At 40.7% G+C, this 17,915-nt stretch overlaps 1 protein-coding gene across 2 annotated transcripts; it reads left to right on the top strand.

Moving 5' to 3' along the window:
- Positions 1-1,934: 1,934 nt before the first annotated feature.
- TCEANC (transcription elongation factor A N-terminal and central domain containing) lies at positions 1,935-17,236 on the top strand. Of its 2 annotated transcripts, none has more exons than XM_069003364.1 (2): positions 1,935-2,064; positions 14,113-17,236. In XM_069003364.1, the coding sequence occupies exons 1-2, from the start codon at positions 2,010-2,012 to the stop codon at positions 15,201-15,203; spliced, it is 1,146 nt and encodes a 381-aa protein (XP_068859465.1). In that variant the 5' UTR covers positions 1,935-2,009; the 3' UTR covers positions 15,204-17,236. The 2 variants fall into 2 exon arrangements, with proteins under 2 accessions (XP_068859465.1, XP_068859474.1); XM_069003373.1 differs by having other exon boundaries at positions 2,008-2,090.
- Positions 17,237-17,915: the final 679 nt, after the last annotated feature.

The following is a 17,915-nucleotide window of genomic DNA, read 5'->3' as shown; positions in this document are numbered from 1 at the left end:
GATGTTTAACTGCATAATCTGATATGTCTAGCACACTTCATCATGTCCAAAAGCTATAACCCTGTGAAATTTTATAATTATTTTATTTGTGTATACAAATACTCCATTTATCTTCCAAAAGACTAGTTGGTTATACCAAAAGTAACGCAGTACCATGTTGAAAACAAGAAGTTTTACAATGGGGTTTTTTTTTGTTCTGTTAGCCTTAGGTCTAATACTCATTTACCTTGCATGTCACACTGCCTTTTCAAGCTTTGTTTGCTTGAGAAGGACTATATCATGACTGAGGTTAAACTCACATGAATATCATCTATTTTTCATTCATTCCAGGGCTGAGAGGAGCATGGTGGGGCTCCCTCAACCACAGAGATGAACACTGAAGTAAGGCCATGCCCCACACAGGACCCGCGGGGCACCATCAAGGTGTCCCTTTTGCCCCACAGCCACATCATGTGCCAGATCCATGCCAGCCCAAAACAGCCGGCAGCCTCAGTGGAAACTGTGCCCTCACACCTGAGGCTGCATGGGAGAGCAAGTTACTTCCATGGCTGCTGCCCGCTCCAGAGTGCTTTCACCTTACGGCAGGCCCGCAACAGCACAGGAGCCCACAGTGAATACACCTGCCATGGTCATCCGACAGCAGAATCACAGGGTGAGTTAGGTTGGAAAAGACCTCTGAGATCATCAAGTCCAATCCCTGACCCAACACCACCCTGTCAACCAGACCATGGCGCTGAGTGCCATGTCCAGTCTTTCCTAAAACAGCCCCAGGGACAGTGACTCCACCACCTCCTTGGGCAGCCCATTCCAGTATCTAATCACTCTTTCAGTGGAGAAATTCTTCCTGATGTCCAACTTAAACCTCTCCTGGCACAGCTTGAGGCTATGTCCTCTCATCCTGATGAAAAGTGGAAAGAACTCCACTACTGAATAAGTAGTAAAGTAGGTATGCTTTATTCCAGCGCTGGGACGCACGGGGGATCGCTCCTCCAAAATCATGCGTGCCGACAGCTGCATTCAGCTCGGTATTTATCGGGTTACAAGTTCCATAGTCATTAAGTTTCCTAACAAACTCATACATATTCATCACCTAGCCAATCTAATACAAGGTACAAATCCTATAGCATTTACATACAGCCTATAAGAGTTATTACATTACCATAGAGTGTTACATTTTAACTCCTAAAAACTACTCCTTGGACCCCTTCTGCTGAGCTAGTAGGGTCTGCTCTGACCCTTGGACCTGTCTGCAAGCAGAGGGTATTGTCTAATCAAGAGGGGATTACCTTCAGCCAGCTATACCATTGTTTTCTAGTTGTTCAGTAACTAAGACTTTATATCTCAAAGGTGGCTTTCATTTCGATGTCGCTTACAGTTTTCATATTCCCAAAATCTTTTGTCAGGCAATCATATTTATAAGGCTTTCCTGTTTCATCTTCCCCAACACCGCTGGTCTTATCAGCAGTCTCTTATCTTTTTCTTCCTGCTCTGGTATGCTGACCAAGCTAGATGCATTGCTCCTGACAAACGAATTCTTCTGCTCCCCATCCCCCTGATTCACTGACACTAGTTGAGTGGGAGAAGGAGGCCGACCCACAACTGGCTACACTCTCCTGTCAGGTGGTTGTAGAGAGTGATAAGGTCACCCCTAAGCCTCCTCTTCTCCAGGCTAAACAACTCCACTCCCTCGGCCGCTCCTCACAGGCCATATGCTCCAGACCCTTCCCCAGCTCCTCTGCCTTTCTCTGGACACGTTCCAGCATCTCAGTGTCCTCCCTGGAGTGAGGCGCCCAGAAGTGAGGCCACAGGTGTGGCCTCAGTGTGCCGAGAACAGGGGAAGAATCGCCTCTCTGGTCCTGCTGACCACACTATTTTTATTACATCGGGACGTGGTTTCTTTTTCCGGGAACACCCCGCGCCAACCGCAGAGCTGCCCAAGCCCGGCGTCCGCCAGCGCTCCGGCAGCACCGGGGCCAGCGCGCAGCCGCCCGCGCCGCAGCCGCGCGGAGATGGCGCCGGAGCAGGAAGCGGGCGGGAGGCGCCATGTCGGGCCCCGCTGCGGAGGTGAGGGCGCCGGCCCGGATGCCGGGGTACGGGACGTGCGGGAGCAGCGTTTTGTTCCCCTGGGGGCAGCAGGAGTGTGGCTTCCCCGCCTTGGTGGTGCCCAGGGAGCTGCTGCCCTTGCCTTGGCGCTGGCGGTGAGGCCGGGGGGTGGTCGCAGGAGGCACGAACCGCCCAGCTGCTCCCCAGCCCCGGTTTGCCCTTCAGCGCCGTGCCAGGCCCGGCTGGCCCTCGGGACCGAGGGGAACGGAGAACAGCGCCCTGAGAAGCGGGGGGGGGGGGGGAGGGGGTTGGCAGGTAGGGCCGTGCCTGCTTCTCCTGTCCGGGCTGTGCCAGGGGTCTGAGGCGCGGTGGCATTTCGCCTCTGAGCAGGACAGCAGTGGGTCAAACTTAAGCTAGACGGGTCCGGGGATGTGTAGCAGGAACGGTGTGAGGTGCCAGGGCAGGTTTAGGCTGGACATTAGGAAGAATTTCTTCCCAGACAGGGTGGTAAGATGCTGGAATGGATTGCCCAAGGAGGTGGTGGAGTCACCGTTTTGGGAGGTGTTTAAGGAAAGACTGGACGTGCGATGGTCTGGTTGGACAGGGTGATGTTCGGTCATAGGTTGGACTCGATGATCTCAGAGGACTTTTCTGACCTAATTGATACTGAGATTCTGTGAAGTTTTAATGAAGGATTGGGAGAAAAAACCCGCAGAATTAGCGTGCCCGTGGCATTCTGGATCACATTTACAGAGTGCACTGGCCTACACGTTTCCTGGGGGCGGCTGCAGGCAGATTTGCAGGCTGATCTCTCCCAAGTTTCGTGGGCTGGTGTCTGAGCTGGAGGTTCCAGTGGTGATGCCCAGCCGCTGGTATCGTGAGCCTGACCCCGAACCTCGGCCAGACAAGCTGTCACCCGTGCCTGGCTTCCACGCCAAGCGAATGTCAGCTTCTTCCAAATACACACGGCTGGACTGCTGCTCCCAGCTGCTGTAACTCCCCTTCTGATTCATATCGAAAGTGGCTGTAATTCCACTCACAGAAGAGGCTGACCTTGGAAACTGCAGGAGGGATATCTGTGATGGTACTATTAATGGGAATTCTTTATGTATTTGTTATATTGGTCTCTCTGCAGCATTGATGTCTTGAAATAATGCACGTGTTGGCACAAATACAGAAAGGAGTTAGAGTTCATGCTTTTAAATGTAGTGTTATTTTAATAAATATATAAAAATCCATTTAATTTCAAGTGTATTTCATCCTTTATTTGAACCATTACATCATGTGTCTTTGATCAAGATTCTCGAGTATTAAGAAATTATTTACTTTCACTTTTAAGTGTTCATGTTTTAGCATAAGGAATTTTAGCAGACACTAATAATATTTTACAAATACCATTTCTTTAAGTCATACTCTTTATCCATTCAGGATGGATGGCCTTTTCAGGAGCATATATACTCTCCTGCATGCAAGGGATTTATTTTTAAAGGAAAAAAATTCTATAATTTTTCAGTGGAAAACCTGTGAAACAACAATAAAGTGATATCTAAGTATGGCCCTGGCAATGACAAATAGAAATAGTATAGAGCCAAGACTTAACTGAAAAAATGAATGTTAAAGCAATGCAAAGACAGTGTTCATTTGACAAATGATTAAAAGCTTGCAGAAGTTCATAAAGCATGTTTTTATTACTTATGCGTTCCATTTTTATATGAATTTGTCAGCACAATTTTCCATAAAAAGACATTGCAAACTAAACATTTATCTTTGCTTGTAGTGTGCTAGAATTGAAGTTTTTGCTAGTTCGATATGAATAAGAATAATCTTCAAAGCTATTTTCTCAAGGAAATGTATTCAAGAGAAAGAATTGCTTATTTCTCTCCAAAATGATTCATATTTTCTTTGTAAAGTATTAAGTAAACAAATGTACTTTGGATGGATATGTCTTAAGTACATTTTTACTTACTGATTTAGGCTTCTGTCTTCAAGACAGTCTGTTTTGTTGGACGTTTGTGCCAATACAAAGCTCACTGAAAGAAGGAAGTGTGATCCACTTTAGGAAAGCTTTGTTTCGATTGAGGTTGTCCAGGTTTCAAATCAGTACATCTGCAAGAGGATATAAACAGTATTTATGGAGACTGAAAAATAGAGGGACACACAAGAAAAGTTTGATGAACTCTATTACTTAAAGGTGAATGTTAAACCTGCACCTCACAACATGTTCTTCCTTCCAGTAGGTTTAAAAAGTGTTAATTACACTTGAGTAAATGAACAAGAAATTTAAGACGAAATTACAAAATAGTGGAGGAAAGCTGTAATGCCAAGAATGGACATGAAAAGTAACATCTTTATAGGGAAAGAATTTTCAGTCTTTTTGTAGTTATAATAGAATGTGTAAAAGTCTGAATTTTTTTTCAAGTATTGGCTGCTGGAGCCATGCTGTGCACAATAGTGTAACCTTTCCTTTTCAAAAAGGTATAAACTCCTAATCATTTTGTCTGCAGTGGAAAGATGGGAAGACTAGAGCCTTACAGCTTTAAAAGAAATGCAGAACAGTTTCCATTTTTTTTTTTTTACTTCTAAGAGCATTATAGTGTATAAGCCAATCTCAGTGTACAGGGAATTTTGAATTATGATTTCCCAGCGTTTGGAGGGCGATGTTACGAATGCTTCTTGTGCCCAGACATTGAGTAGAGGGAGCAGAGCAGCTGAGTGATACAATCCCAGTGGTGTTGAGAGAGCACCCAAACATTTCATGAACTGACACTGTTACCTGTATAAGGCAATACGGTTAATGTATGTTGAAGAAACTAGCTTCTACTTGGAGATGTCACAGCCTTCCTGAAATTGTTTGGCTGGTTTGCTGTCTGAAGTGATTGGAAATACGAATATGAACATCTGTATCCATCGAGATGAACAGTTTAGGAGACTAAACTATATTGAGTAAAAGTAGTTAAATAATAAATGATGACACGAATCTGCTTAGATCATATTTCTATCGCCAGGTATTTTTCTTGAGTGAGGCAGAATGTTTATAGCATCCTCTTGCTGTGGGAAAATAGTGAAATGTTCATGTTGTCTGTCAGATTTAAGAAGAATTCTTTTTTGTTATAAAATCTGTTACTGTTAGAAAAACACTAATGTTAGGAAATGAAAAACTAATTCCACAAAGTGCAAAAAGGTCTTTTTCACCCACTGAAGTTTTGGCTCAGTACTGAAGCAGGTGATGTTAAAGGAGTGATAATAGCATTTTCTGCTTGGCTTAGCTTAAGTTTTGCTCTTCATGATGGAGATACGTTGGGAAAATGCCAGATGTATTTCTAACAAGCTTGGATTTTTATGCAGATGGTAAACTGTACTCTTTAGCTTTCAGGAGACTCTGTTAATGTATAATCACAAAAATTATTGTATGATTTGTGAAAAATTGTGTGCAGCCGCACTAAAAGGTCTGAATCCCATGATAAACTTTACTGTAGCAGCTCAGCTTAGTTAGTGCAAAATACATGTCACAATCTGTGTCTCTACCATAGCTAGATAGCATTAAGTCATGTCTGAGTCATTGGCTTAAATTTCATTCAACACACTTCTTTCCCTGTGTATTTGTCACTTGGGGCCAAAATGGGAGTTCGTGTTTAGAAAATGTGCCCTGTGTGTCAAAAGCCTGACTTTTGACCTGCTTGAAGCCCCAGCTAGTACCTCATGCTGACAAGTAGTGGAAAGTGGCTGAGAGAAAAGGGATTCCTCTGGCAGCTTTGACAAGGCTTTGTCATGAAGATTTGAAAAACCAGAGAGCCCCATGGAACGTTTCTGTGACCTTGTGCTGAAACTAGGAAATGGATTTTAGAATAAAGTTAGTTAATACTGAAAAATAACCTGGTTGTAGATTAGAGAAACCACACAAGTGTTTCTTTATGTGAAATGGTGCAAATTTTAAAGGAAGTTAAAGCCCACGTTATTTATACATAATTACAAATGAAACTGTTGATGACAAATCTCTCAGAACTATATATACATTTCATTATTGCCCCATTGAATCACAATGTATTATAATGTATTGTGAGTCTGTATAGCTGTCCTATTGTGGAAGAGATTAGCTAATATCTCCACTTGACACTTGTAATCTGTAACTTGTTAAAAGTAAATTTTGTAATTTTTTAAACTCCTTAAAATTATTTTATTAACAAGGTCAACAATATCAATAGAAATAGAGATTTCATGTCAGTGGAGTAATTACTTTTAACATTTTTTGTGTTTCAAGTAGTTAACTTACTTCATTTAGTAGAAAAATTCATGTGATTAAGGAAGACAGGATATAGGAAAAGCTAAAATATCTTCCAGTGCGAATCAGTTTAACTGTAAATGAAGTTATTAAAAGGAGCCATTAGCAACGTAATGTCTCTGCTGGGATGTGTATCCTCTCTAACATCAGCTGAGCATCCTAGAACTCAAAACAGCTGTAGCTATTCAATTTCTAAAGTATTTTCTCATTTAGTTTTTGCCATGGAACAAGTCAGGGTTTAATTCGTCTGGTGTAGCTGTAATATCTTGAACATTTTCATGAGCTCTGGCTTACATACTGATGTCAAATGAAGCCAGTGGCTAAGCAGCTTGTCTGCTAAGGACAACAGCTTTTCCTATCTCATTAAATCTATGCATGTTTGATCTTATTAGAAAAATGTGCTGAGAGCTCTGCATTGAGGTTGATCCCTGAAGCTTGAGAATTTCATTATGTACTCTATTGATTGTTTTATCTTTTTTCTTTTTTTTTTTAAGAATATAAGAATTCTATTTTAATTAAAAATGCGGAGTCTAGGAGAAGGAACTCCAAATAAGGATTAAAAATTGGCCTTGTAGAAGAGGATACTCGGTGCATCTTCACATGAATGTGATACACTGCCACCTCTCCTCTTCAAACTCCCTAATTTGGGAAGAAAGCTGTGGGAGAATGATTTCACTGAGAGAAACACAAGGTCGAGACACTATGGCTCCAGATTAGTTGAAAGTGCTGTAGTTCAAGCAGTCGCTGATGTAAAAGATGCAGAACAAAGCTACTTCTCCATAGTGCTGTGTACTTCACTGCTTCTGGATCTGTGAGTGAGAGGTGACTCTTGGTCAGTGAGGTGTCAGTGGTCATGGACAGCTGGAAATTACACCGTTGTATTGCCTCAATTCTCATTGTATTAACTTAGCTTTATTCATGTGGCTATTCTTTGAAGATGAACTTTGCCTAATTCTGAATTTTTTCAGTGTGGGAGGCAGTTCTGTGGAGAGGCAGGAAGAGCTCTGCTTTTTACCAAGATGAAATAAAAGCTCCAGTAAAAGGTTTCTTGGTGACATCGTTGATATCTGCTCTCCCACGGTAGATAGGATGGAGAAATGTTTTTGGAGTTGGAGGCTGGCTGTGAGAATTCTCTGATTTCTGATTAGGCTCTTGAGTTTAAAATAGCATTTGGTAATTTTTATAGTTTATATGGGATTTAGGTTGCCCAGAGTAAGTTGGTGTTTCCAGGATTATGCTAGGCACCATCTCTGCTATAGCATTAACATTTTTTAACACAACATTTGCAGAAAATTTATTCCACTGTATCATGGTTTCACCCCAGCCAGCAGCCAAGCCTCATGGAGCCTTTCACTGGAGCCGTGGCCCCACCAGCAGGTCTGGGGAGAGAACTGGAAGGATAAAAACCAGAAAACTCATGGGTTGAGATAAACACAGTTTAATAGGAAAAGTAAAACCCACCCACATAAGCAAACCAAAACCAGAAATTCATTCACTGTGTCCCACAGGCCGGCAGGGGTTCAGCCATCTCCAGGACAGCAGGGCCCCACCTTGTGTAACAGTGACTTGGGAAAACAAACTCAATCACTCCAAATGTCCCCACCTTGTCCTTCTTCCCCCACTTTATATACTGAGCATGATGTCAGATGGTCTGGAATATCCCACTGGTCAGTTGGGGCCACCTGTCCTAGCTGCATCTCCTCCCAATCTCCCATGCACCCCCAACTTCCTCACCATCGTGGCAGTAGGAAAGGCAGAAAAGGCCTTGGCTCTCTGTAGGCCACGCTCAGCAATAACAAAAACATTTCTATATTATCAACTCTGTGCATAAGTCCAGAACACAGCCCCATACCAGCCACTGCGAAGGAAATTAACTCTACCCCAGCTGAAAGCAGCACACACTATTTAGAGTACTTGACTTCTGATCCTTGTCTGGGCTGTAGTCTGGGTTTTTTCCAGTTACATAGAATTTCTTGTAGAAAAGCTCACCTATATTGAAGGTTGGGATGAGGAAGAAGAAGACTGGTGTTCAGCCTTCCAAGACATTCATACACACTTGCTTGGATGCATTCAGCATTAAGACAAAATGGGCTATGGCTTTGCACAAGGTAAGGTGTAAAGCCAAGACAAAGCATTTACCTCAAATACTTTTGGAGAGGGCAGTGTTTTTCCTGGGGGCTGAATTTGCATTTAACAGCAAGTGTCTCAGGCTGTGGGGATTTTTTTTGTTTGTTGGTTTTCTCTTAGTCATTTTACTGTTTAAAAATGTTCTTACTCAACTTGGCATTATTACAGGATGGCTATATTTTAAACCTGAGGTAGCCTGATCTTTTTTTTTTTTTTTGGAAGCAAACTGGCTTACAAGTTTTTTATTGATTGTCATCATTTATTCTTGTACACACAAGTGACTCATTATACCATGCAGTCAGAGTGAGAGCTCGTAACGATTTGGCAAGAAAGTGCTTCATCAGCACAGCATTCCAGAGTCTCATTGTAAATATGATCCTTGTAACCTTCAGTGTACATTTGGAACTCAAACAGATGGTCTCATGCATACTTGGAAAGTCATGGCGGTTAGTTGAAGTCCCTGGTGACTGGAAAAAAGGAAACATCACTTCCATTTTAAAAAAGGGGAGAAAGAAAGATACAGAGAACTACAGACTGGTGAGCCTCACCTCTGTGCCTAGGGAGAGCCTCCTAGAAGATGTGCTAACACACATAAAAGACAGGAAGGTAATTCAAGGTAGCCAGCATGCCTTCACTAATGGCAAGTCATGCCTGATCAGCTTGGTGGCCTTCTAGGATGGAGTGACAACAAGGGTTGACAAGGGAAGACTGACCAATGTCAGCTGGACTTGTGTGAGGCCTTTGTTATGGTCCCACATGACATCCTTATCTCTGGATTGGAGAGATACAGACTTGATGGATGGACTCATTCTTATTTAGTGGATAAGGATGGATAGATGGAGCCAGGGAGTTGTGGTCAGGGTCTCTATGTCCAGGTGGAGGCCAGTGATGAGTGGTGTTCCTCAGGACTCTCATGGGACTGGTGCCCTTCATCAGTGACATGGGCAGTGGGATTGGTGCACCCTCAGCAAGTTTGCAGATAACACAACAGCAGGACAGGATGCCATCCAGGGGGCCCTGGACAAACTTGAGAAGTGGGCCCCTTGTACTGTATCAAATTGTACAACTTCTCCATCTCCTACACTTTGCAGGTAATTTTTAGGGTTATTCCTTTTAATGGCAGTTCTATGGATGAATAAAACTTCCCCTGTATCATCTCATGTTGTAAATCCATAGTTGTTTTTCCACAAGCACCTCATGATATTCAACAAGTCCAAGTGCAAGGTGCTGCACCTGAGTCAGAGTAGTCCCAGACATGAGCACAGACTGGGAGAAGTCGTCATTGAGAGCAGCCCTGCAGAGAAGGACTTGGGGGTTCTTATGGATGAGAAGCTGGACATGAGCCAACAGTGTGCACTCATGGCCCAGAAGGCCCATGGCACCCTGGGCTGCATCAAAAGCAGCGTAGCCAGCAGGTCGAGGGAGGGAGGGTTCTACTTTGCCCTCATGAGACCCCACCTGGAGTGCTGCATCCAGCTCTGGGATCCTCAGCACCAGAAAAACATGGACTTGTTAGAGCAGATCCAAAGCAGGACCACAAAGATGGTCAGAGGGCTGGAGCACCTCTCCTATGAAGATGGGCTGAGAGAGCTGGAGTTGGTCAGCCTGGAGAAGAGGAGGCTTTGGGGAGGCCTTATTGTGACCTTCTGTTGTGACTTTTTATATGGGCAGATAGTGACAGACCAAATGTCAATGGTTTTAGATTGAAAGAGGGCAGATTTAGATTAGATGTTAGGAAGAAATTCTTTACACAGAGGGTGGTGAGGCACTAGAACAGAGTGCCCAGAGAAATTGTGGCTGCCCAATCCTTGGGAGTGTCCAAGGCCCGGTTGGATGTGGCTCTGAGCATCCTTGTCTAGTAAATGGCATCCCTGCCCATTGCAGGGGGGTTGGAACCAGGTCCTTTCCAGCCCAAACCATTCTGTGATTCTGTCATTGCTAAACTGAAATGCCTTATGCCGTTGTGGGAGGGATGAGGATGTTTGTTTTTTACTGCACAAAATTGTGACGTTACCATTTGTTTGTTCTTTTTGTTACAGCTCTACCTTAACAAAGATGCATGATTCATTTCATAACTTAAGAAAAAACCCTAGTCTTTCTGGGATTTCTTGTCTCTTGGCATTAGGAACACAGCAGAACAGTGCTGACTGAGTTCGATTCAGTTAGTTTTATAAGTACTTGCTCAGCAGCATTTGTCAAATTACATTAAATCAGGTAGAAAAGCGGTCAAATTCCAAGTTAAAGAAAGAAAGAGCAATATACAAACAATAGCTGGATAAGGGATGCACCCTTTCCCTTCTGTCTGTATCCCAACATCGATGGACTCTACAAGGTTTATCTGCCAAAATTAGGCAAATACATACCATAAAAATGTGAAGTCTCCTAAAGGTCACAGGGTAATTGTTTTTTCTTTTTTCTTCACGGAGGCTGGAGTTACTCATGCACATTTCAAAAGATTCCATGGGTTTGCTATGCCACAGCTCCCTCAAGTGGTAGAATAATTTTCCATTTGGAATTGCAGCTTGGTTTCTGTGACACACTTGTATTCTCTTCAAAAGGTTTTGGGGCTTCTCCCAACTTACGTTCTGTCTGATTTATAACAGAAACAACAGAGTTCAAAGAACAGGAGTCTGAGCAGGGAAGAACTCAGGCTTACTATACTTGGGTTCCCAGTGAACTTCGGCTAGAAAAGACTGCAGTATTACAACTGCGTCGGTAATTTCAAGTTTCTTCTTATAAGAATGCGAAAAACATGTTTTCTACAGTTGTCTGACACAATCATGTTGTGCCTTGATTAGAAAGGGTGCTTGATATTCAGACTTGATATGAAATGCAGTGCACTTTTCCCAGTATTAGTTAATGAGCTTTGCTTCATTCTTTGAAAGAAACCATGGTAGTAAAACGAACCGTTGGATTACTTTATATGTTCCTTTTAAGTTCAGGAATCTCTGTTTAATTTCTGTTTGCATAAAACAATGGTGTCAACCTTGGTGATAAATTTGGTCATTACATGATTTATAGGGCAACAAATGTACAAACAACTTTTTATTGTTTTCATCACACTTCCTTTTAATTTGGAAATCAAGATGAAATTTATGCTTGAGGAGTTAGTGTAATATTTCAGAAGTATATATTGCTTTTCATCTTGAAGGATTTTAAAACTTTTTGCCAACTAGGTACGCACAACAAAGCCAGGACCATTCCTAGAATATTTCGCTGCAGAAACCTCTCGGATGTCACTGATTATAATATAATATAATATAATATAATATAATATAATATAATATAATATAATATAATATAATATAATATAATATAAATAATAATACCTTTATTCTGTGTTTTTTTTCTGCTGTTTCTTATGCTTCTCCCAACTACCAGTGAATATCCCTCTCCATTAAAATATTTAATTCCTTTTTCTGTTACTTTTACTTAACTTTGCATATTACATTTGAAGGGAGTCAGTCATACGTCTTTGCTAGAAGTTGTACATTTTGAAACAAGCATTTCCTTAGAAGTGATTGTTTTGACTTAAGTGTGAGGAGTCTCTTAGGTGGTTTAATTTCCAAATTATTTTAAAATAGTTGCCTATAATTTGATGTCCATATTTGTGTTTTCAGTTTGTTTATTTAGCTGCTGCTGAAACATTTACAAACTTGAATTTAATGTTGCATGAACTTGAAAAGTCAGCACATGACTAAGAAAATTTAAAATTTCTGATAATGAAATTTATTGCCATAGTGTAAGAGTCCTAAGGTAGAACCTTGCCATGCTGGGGGGCTGTGTAGGATCAAGTAGATAATGATGAGCAAGGACCACTACCATGAAGCAGGTGATACCCACAGACTCAGCATATGGATCTTGCATGTGGATTTCTTACATACAGATCCTCACCCTGCAATATTAGAGAGGAAACTTCCTATGAAGCATAGTCCTCCATGAAATATCAAAATACCTCACCTTTGCCACAGGGTAGAAGTATATGCACTGACAAATTATCAGCAGAGTAGTTTGTGTGTGATAATTTCTTTGTGTGTCCATAGTCCTATATGCTAAATACTGAGAGTTCATGAAGTCATCTTGCCTTTAGATAAGTCTTACAGTGTGTGAGCATAATACAACGCATACATAGACACAAGATCTGGAAGAAGCACAACTGATTATAAGGCATAGGGCAATCATACTGGCTTAACATATAACTGTCACCAACTCTGCCCTGGATTGCATGAAAAACAGTAAATCAGCAGATAATAATTTTCTAATGTCACCTTCTTGGTATTCTGGAGACAGGGAACTGTTCTTGCTTTGTGAGGGCTCTCCTACATTACAAAACACTTCTTTTTGTTCACAGCCTCCGTGTGTTCCTGTAGCAGAACAGAGGAGTAGATGCACTTACATGGGCTTTTTAGTATGATGATGCATAGGGTTCAACTTAAGTATGTGAAAACTGCATCCTGGTTCTCTGATTTTGAAACTTCTTGAGTAATAAAATCAGTTTCTGTAATTGCCATTATTGAGGTTTTGTAGGACTTCAAAACGAAAGACAGGAGTGTTTAAATACAGTTTAAGGGAATGCTGAGAACGTTCACTGTGCGGGGTGGGTTGGTTCTGTTTCTATAGAAAAAAGTCTTACCCTCTCTGCCTTTTTCTTTTGTGGAACTCTGAGGTCCTACCTAAAGTTGGAACTTGTTTCTGTCCTGCAAAAGACAAGTTAGCTGGTGGTGGTCATAGAAACAACAGAGTGTGAAAATTATACAGCTGTATCTCTTGTCCCTCCTCTGCCCCTGTTCTCAGGAGTTTTCATCGTGGAAGCAGTGATGCTGCAAGAAACCTGCTTGTGATTCCTTTCCCATATGGATGTGTGTAGCTAGCCTTGTCTCTGTCAGGCAGATGAGTTTTTCTGGAGTAGAATCAGGATGTAGGCAATTTCAGACAAAACACTGATTTTGTGCGTAAACTAAGACTAACTGCAGAACATTTAATTCTCCTTTTCAGCAGAAAAATAATGGTAGGAGTATAAACATTTTTTTGCATGTAAATTGGCAGTAACAATGCACTGAGCATTTTTTGATCAAAGGACTTGATGAAAAGGAATCAAAAGGAAATACTACTGAAACCATGAGATTCTGAAGACCCCCTTTGATTTTCCTTTATGCGTCAGAGTATATGGGAGCATGCTTTAATAATGCTACAGCTGCAAGAAAATACAGAGGGATCTGTCTTTAATCTTTAAGAATTTTCAAAATTTGTAGATGTCAGTGTTTTGAAAGTGTTTTGCCAGTGTCACTGGTTTTGAGCTGCCCCGTCTTGATAATCCATCTGTAGTATGATGCCAGAGCTAGTGAGAGAAAGGGCAGCAATAGGACCTCAGGTAAAAGTCACTACTCTGACTTGCATCTCTGATAGCTCTAAGGAGAAACTTTTGAAAGAGATGCAGCATGATGTCTTGTACAGCAAGTGAAAAGTTGAGGGTCATGTATGAACCAGGATGGTGTTTCAGGCTTCTGTACACCATTTCAAGAAAATGGTGGCAAACTCAGTGATATATACAAATAAAACAGAGTAAAATAGCATAAAATGAAAAGAAGACCTTCTGTGAATATACGGAAGATGAATTAATGTCATAACTGCAGGAAAGGTGATGATCTTTCTTTTGTTTTCAGGTTTAAAAATGTCTGACCTGGAAAATATTGTGCGCAGAACCCACAATATTGAAAAACTGCTGTCTGAGAACAATTTGCAAGATATTGAGGATCATCTTAAAGAACTGGAAGATGTTGACATGACTGTAGAATATCTTCAGGGGACAGATGTTACCAAGGCTGTATACAGAGTACTCAAGAGCTGCCCTTCAGGAGGGTTGAAAAAGAAAGCAAAGCAGTTATTATCAAGATGGAAAACACTTTACAAGAATAACTCTGCTCAATCAATGCAACTTAAAAAGTCTGTTTCTGTGTATGTGAAAGAGGAAATGGAGCATCTTGGTGTAGTTCCTAGAGAGCAGTTGCTGTCTGAAGGACCATGTCAGCAGGAGACATTAGATGGTACTACTTCCAACATTTTGGTCCCATCACAAACTGTTAAAAATGCAGTATGTAACAATGCAGAAGGCAGTATGAATCAGCATTCTTCTTTTGAGGAACAACACACTGTTCATGAAGATTCTAAATCTGTTGTTAGCGAAGCAAGTCTGCAGCAGCATCCAATGAGAGCTCTGAGGTGTAAATGTGTGGATCTTCTTTATAAAGCTTTGATTGGTTCTGCCAAAGATGAAGAAGAAACTGTTAAATGGCTAGAGTTAGCTAAAGATATTGAAGAACATATTTTTGCTCTTCATGCTAAAAATGATAAAAAGTACAAAAATTGCATTAGAAGTAAAATCTCTAACCTTAAGAACCCTAAAAGTTGCCACTTAAAACATAACCTTTTTTCAGGGACTTTGAGCCCAAAGGCTTTTGCTGAGATGACAGTGATGGAAATGGCCAGTGATGAACTGAAACAGCTCAGGGCTCTGTACACAAAATCATCTGTTCAGGAACATCAGCTTCCGCAGGTTATTAATGGCACACAGACAAATAAAATAAAGTGCAGACGCTGTGAAAAATTTGATTGCACTGTAACTATGATTGCCAGAGGAACTCTCTTTCTTCCAGCTTGGGTGCGAAACACAAATCCAGATGAACAAATGTTGACTTACGTTATTTGTAATGAATGTGGAGAGCAGTGGTATCACAGCAGATGGATTTGTTTGTAATGCTATCTCTCTTTAATAAGGAGTTTGGAAACGTGTATGAGAACGTACCTCTGTTGAAACTCTGTAATTTTAAATTCTGCACTGATATTATGTGGGTGCTGCCACTAAAAACCTCAAAATCAGTTTTTAAAAAAACTGCTATTGTATTTTTAAAGATGACTTGAATGAATCTTAAGTGTTTTTAAGTAATCTAAATAGGCAAAGAAATAAAATGGTAAAGAGGAAAAAATGGTTACACTGTATCTGAGTGGAATATTTGCTAGTTAATCCATTAAAAATATTCTAAGTGCTGCAGTTTATTCCTGAAGGGACTAGATACTTGGAATTTTTTTTTTATCTTCAGGAGGAGTTCTTTCACAGAACATAAATTTAATTTACAGTAAACAAACTGTTTCCAAACCTGCAGTTCACATACTTGTGTGCATTGCAGAATGTTCAGCATGGATTCACTCCTTAATTAAATCACTTTTTGCAAGCAAGTGTTAGATTATTAAGTTGGTTTGAGAGGTGATTTCTAACAGGGAAAAAGAAACAAAAAGAGCATTAAAGGGGGAGAAAGCAGCTAGCAAATTAAAGCAAGAATTACATTCTGCTTTAGTTTTATTTTAGCTCCTGGAAGGAAAACAGGACTTGTGACAATCTATCAGTATGCAGGCCAGATTTATAATATAAGATGGTATGGCCTGCTACTGCAAAGAAATTAATGCAGGATCAGATAATGGATTGTTTCAGAAAATGATGTAAATATATTATTTGATTTATGTTTATTTAATAAAATTAATAGGAGTTAATAACTTTCTGAGTGAATATCATCTCTGGAACTGGGACATCTGTTCTGAACTGAGAAAATTAATGCTTTTGTATAGTGCTGGTTACCCACAAACAATGAATAGAAGGAAATCCAATAGCAGAAGTTTTTATACATATTTTTGTCCCAGAGTCAACAGGATTCTCGTTGATTTTTTACAAGAAGTATTTATTTTAAAAAAATTTTTTTTAATTCTTCTCACTGTGAGAGACCTGTATCTCTTACGAATGCACAACAGGCATTTTGCACTTCAATGTTAAAATGTATCAGCAGAGCAGAGAAACCTGCGGAGTATTTGCTGGAGGAATTGAGGACAGTTGTGCACCCATCTGACTATGACACAGCTGAGGCTGGTCAGCTCCTCTGGGCTGAGCTGCATGACCTCTCAGAGAAAGGAGTTGGGGGCATGAGATGAGAAAATAGCTGAACTAAAAGCCAGCCAGGACTGAAAGACAGGCCTTTATCTGTATATAGGGAAAATTACATGTGACCTGATGTTGCAAAGAGACACTTAACCTGTTCTACTGAAAAAAAGAAGAAAAATCTTTCCATTCTGTGAAGTGTTAACAGTTAACTTTCAGCGGCATTACTTAGATTTTTATCATGTAAAAAAGTGTGTTTTAGGGGAATTGCACTGATGTAAAATCACATTAAAGCTTTAGACCAGACCCCCGATGTTCAACTGTGTAACCAAGGAGTTGCTGTCTGGCCTTCCTTCCCAGCCCTTACTTGTGTGCTGGAATTGATGCTTACAAGTAGTCCTGCTTAAGTGGGAGGACTTTTGTGTACAGTATTATTGTTAGCTTTCAATGAAACTACAGGAAAGCAAACACTCCTGTGTTAGTGGATGACAGTAAGCACAGGATTGTGTGCAGTCATTTTGAAGGTCATGGTCCTGTTGAGGAGAGCTTTATGCCAGCACTGTGCTGTGTCAGAACACCATGTAGCAGAAGATGTTATTTTAGCTGTGAACAACTTATAAATAATTTCTGCCTGCAGTTCGTTTTGAAGCCATTCCAGTAATGTAGAGCTCATCCAAGTTTTATCTTGGCAAAGGGAAATGTAAAAAGGCATGGAGGGTGTTTTTGACAGAATATATTTCAAGGGTAAAATTTGTATGTGTAACACTGACTACATTTGTGACATAATATGTAACATCATTTTCTTTTGAATTGCCCATCACTAATATGTAACTGTGCAGGATTAAAATATTTGGCTAAGTTTATATGCTTTGTCTCAGCTAACTTGCAACTACATAGTGTGTACAGCAGCAGGAAGGTGTAGATCACTGAAGTACAGGAAGTATAGAGTCCAGAAACAAAAGAAATGCTTTGAAAAGTGAGATTCTTTTATATTGTTGAAGTATTTTTTTTTTTTTTTTTCAGTTCATTCCAGGTGAGAAAAATACCTCTTTTTTAAGCAGAGGCAATTCATTTGGGTATGATGTTTAGCATGTCCAGGCACTACTCCTACAAGGACCGTGACATTAGAGGTGATCCCCACAAACACAGGAGAAATGTAAGCTGAACAAGGCTAAAGTCTGTATTTGTCTCCACAGGGTTTTCCAGAGATTCTATAAATTCAACTGCTTCTTGAATCCTGTGATTTAACAGCAGCAATAAGGCCTTAAACATCAATTGCACTCAAAGATCAAGCAGCCTGTAGCTGCAGAACTTGTGATACATATCTTAAGAAGATGAGAGCTAAATTAACAATGAATTTCACACAATTTTCAATGTAAAAACAAAGATACTATTCTATATCTGAAGTGCTCTATTAATTGTACTCAATGTTGTTCCCTTAACACCAGTAACAAAACTTCTGGTTCCTAGAGATCCACTGCCAGATCCACTTCCTTCTGTTCTGTTGAGTGCCTTTTCTATCTCCGTCATGCCCCTCTTACT

This window comes from Aphelocoma coerulescens, chromosome 1, assembly GCF_041296385.1.
Source record: "Aphelocoma coerulescens isolate FSJ_1873_10779 chromosome 1, UR_Acoe_1.0, whole genome shotgun sequence".
NCBI classification, from domain to species: domain Eukaryota; kingdom Metazoa; phylum Chordata; class Aves; order Passeriformes; family Corvidae; genus Aphelocoma; species Aphelocoma coerulescens.
The sequence above is the reverse complement of the archived record's forward strand: the minus strand, read 5'-3'. Positions and strand labels throughout refer to the sequence as shown.